Consider the following 3,597-nt stretch of genomic DNA (forward strand, 5'->3'; position numbering starts at 1 on the left):
TTACAACGTATGCAAGTCCTGCTGTTACGTCATTGGTTACTACTCGTACTTTTATTCTTATGATGGTCAGCAATTTCACTGATGATTTACATTATATTACTATGAAATGTCAAACAAGTCAAGAATATTTTAAAGCAACAGAACTGTTAATGGATCGAGAAAAGCCTTGGTCAAATGAAACAACAATGAAAAATGATAATAAATTTTGGGTTGCTGATTATAATGTTAAGACTGAATCTGAAGAATTATATAGTACTTTTACATATTGGAGAGAACCCATCTGTGATACAAAATCATCTTTTAGTTTTGAAGTAAATACTTACATTTTTTTGGTTATTTGATTCGTTTTCTAAACTTATATTTAATTTCAGAATGATTGTGATGATAGGGAATCTGATGGTGAACGACTTCAATCAATGATACCGAATAAGTTATGGTATGTGCCAATGAATAACAATTGTAAGTTGCATTAAATTGATAAATGATTTAAATTGTATTTCTTTAAAATAATACCTATATTTTTTAGCTAATTTGAATTGCACTGAAATGAAAAAATCTGAGTTTGAAGTAAAACCAATTTCAGAAGAAGGTAATGGAGATTCTAAACCTTCAGCTACTGAACTTAATGGCCATGATCTAGTTGTACCTACATTACTGCTTGATCATTATGCTGACATGGCTGGTGCGTTTGATGACAGTGATCTTGCATCTCAATGCGCATGTATGTTACCCGCAGTGCTTGTTACTATAGGTCCTACTCACTGGCCATTGCTCAGACATACTTATTATGTTCTAGCTTCACACAGATCTGTATGTTGCTTGAAAATTTGTTAAGTGATTTTTCTAATCATAATATTACTTCTAATTTTAATTTTTAGTGGAAAGTTAGAAGAAAGGCTGCATCTTACATCCATAAATTGGCTATTTACATCGGTGAAGAAGCTACATCCAGAGATCTCTTAACAATATTTGAGTCTCTTGTATTGGATTTAGATGAAGTACGGTCTGGTGCCATAGATAATTTTGCTGCTTTTCTCAAGGTAAATTAATAAAAAATAATGTTGGTAGGTACATGAAATTATTAACTATAGCTAAGTGATTTCTTAAGTTAAATCTACACTAATAACTAAAATATCTACTTTATAATGTCAGAGCACCCAAAATATGCACTACTAGACTTTATATTTTTACTACTTTTGTTATGAAATGTATTTATACATCATTTAGCATGTTTTCTATGTAACAAATAAATACATACAACTATTGGTTGTAAATATTTAAAGCTTAGATTAGCTAATAAAAAATCGTCCCTTATGCCATTGTCAGAAAAATAAAACTTTTATATTATATCTAAAAATAATATATTTTTTTTAATTCGTGGGTTTAGAGATTTAAATATGATGAAATATAAATGGACAATTTTTTAGTTAAATATCTAATTTTCATGGTTTTTTTTTTTTTTAAATATCTAGATTTCTTTTCCCTGTAGCGTCAGAAGTCATAGTGTCCAAATACTACAGCAAAACCTTACCAAAATATATTAAATTATTTAAATATTTTATTTATAATATGATGAAAAACTTATGGTCCGTGTTTCATCTGATATCTCAGTGATGAACCTGAACCTAAATTTTATCTGATATACATAAATATTTTATCTTTAAATCTAAGTGATGAAATTACTATTAAGTTATAGATTTATTTTTTATTTTTATGTCTCATCTCTTTTTGGAACAGTAAACAATTTTTAAAATTCAACTTTGAGTTGATGATAGTTGTTTGATTTCTAAAAAAAAATAGAATTTTTATGAAACACCATTTTTAAAATCTCATTTTTCTTTATTAATTTAAACACAGCTGTTCCTATTAGATCAATAAGAACATTAGCTAAAATAGTATAAATTACATTAATATTTGATAAAAGAAACAGATAATTGATTTTATTATTTTAATAATCCATAAATGAAAAACTTAAAACTTTTGCTAAACGATTGTATTAGCTTTTTCAAATTTTTTTTATAACAATTCAATTTCAAAAATGTTCAAAATATTATTTATTACTGAGACTTAGATCATTCTATCATTATTTTCTATGCACAATAAAATATTCTTAGATTTGTAAGTTGTCTGCTTAGAATCATTTTTCGTTATATACTATAATTTATAATTTAATATAAACTTGACTCTTTCAATACATATGTAAAATTGGTGACTACTTTATTTTACTATTAAGAAATTAATTAATTTATGTTCAAATATCTTTTATATAATATGATGAAAAACTCATGGTCCGTGTTTCATCTGATACCTCAGTGATGAACTTAAACCTAAATTATATCTGATTTAATATAAATTATTATTTGTTATCACTGGATAGTATTAGAGAGTATTTATTCTTTAATAATAAAAAAAAAAAAATGGTTTATTTCAAAATATCTTTTAAATATGATGAAAAACTTATGGTCCGTGTTTCATCTGATTTCTCAGTGATGAATTTAACCTAAATTATTCTGACTATAGATTTGGTGAATATTGAATTAAATATACATCCAACTTATATTTAATTAATGTCATGTTATAGATTTGAGTAAATCATGTCAAAATTTCTTGTATAACAGACATTGACCATCTTTTGAGTTGCGTGCTTACTTTTAACAGTAATAACTTCCATAGTAAAAAATTAAGTATACATTAATATCAGCAATGTATTTTATTGAAATTTATATAAGTAGAATACGGTTTATTCAACTATGTATTATTTTTCTGTTTTGATTTGATATAATTTATTGTAAAAAATAAACTACTGTTTATGTTATTATTTTTCTTAATACAATGACTTATGTTTAAAATCAGCTTATTTCATATTTTTATAATTGAACTCTTTTTAGAAATAACAAGGAATTTTTTCACTTTTTTTTTATTTGTTTTCATTAAATTCAAGATCAAACAATAAAATAAAATTATTTTACTCTGATGATTTAACCAGTGAGTTTGCCCATATGTTTTACATTTGTGTTATATAGGTGGTCAAACTTAATGATGATTATTTGCTAATAATAATATCAATAAATACTTAAACATGAAATTTATAAATCCTTTTTTTTGTTATATTAGATGTTATCGGTTACTGTACGTAGTGATTTGGCACCTATGATGTGTCGATTTTTGAAAACTGATTATGAATGGAACTGGCGTTTTCGACAAAATTTCTGTGAACAATTAGCTGAGTCTTTACACTTATTTACACCACTTGATATGTATCATCATATACATGAGGTTTGCTTGTCCTTACTCATGGACAGAATATCATCTGTTCGCCAATCTGCTTTATCACTGGTTCCTGAATTATTGGTGGTACTTAATAAAAATCTTAGTTTAAAACGATTGATGTTGAATGAACTAGTTACACGTTTTGGACGAGCAGACTTGTGGAGTAGACGACAAATGTATGCTCAAATATGCTCTTACATATTAAACTATGGTGACCGGTGTCTGTCTACAGCAGATTTCAATAATGAATTAATGCCTTGTTTGCTTAACTTGGGTTCTGACCGCGTACCAAATGTTCGATTAATGGTTGCCAAAACTCTTTATACT

General features: G+C 26.3%; 1 protein-coding gene across 3 annotated transcripts in view; it reads left to right on the forward strand.

Annotated features, from left to right (window-relative positions):
- LOC112591197 (serine/threonine-protein phosphatase 4 regulatory subunit 1-like) overlaps positions 1 to 3,597 on the forward strand; it is a 24,658-nt gene that overhangs the window by 19,510 nt on the left and 1,551 nt on the right. For 2 of the 3 annotated variants that reach the window (XM_025334933.1, XM_025334934.1), the window contains 5 exons: positions 36 to 311; positions 372 to 459; positions 527 to 810; positions 879 to 1,040; positions 3,115 to 3,336. In XM_025334933.1, coding sequence (XP_025190718.1) covers positions 36 to 311; positions 372 to 459; positions 527 to 810; positions 879 to 1,040; positions 3,115 to 3,336 — 1,032 coding nt within the window. The remainder of the gene's footprint in view (positions 1 to 35; positions 312 to 371; positions 460 to 526; positions 811 to 878; positions 1,041 to 3,114; positions 3,337 to 3,597) is intronic. The other variant, XM_025334935.1, reaches the window with a different exon arrangement.

Source organism: Melanaphis sacchari, unplaced genomic scaffold, assembly GCF_002803265.2.
Source record: "Melanaphis sacchari strain LSU unplaced genomic scaffold, SCAv2.0 Contig12_pilon_pilon, whole genome shotgun sequence".
Classification (NCBI taxonomy): Eukaryota; Metazoa; Arthropoda; class Insecta; order Hemiptera; family Aphididae; genus Melanaphis; species Melanaphis sacchari.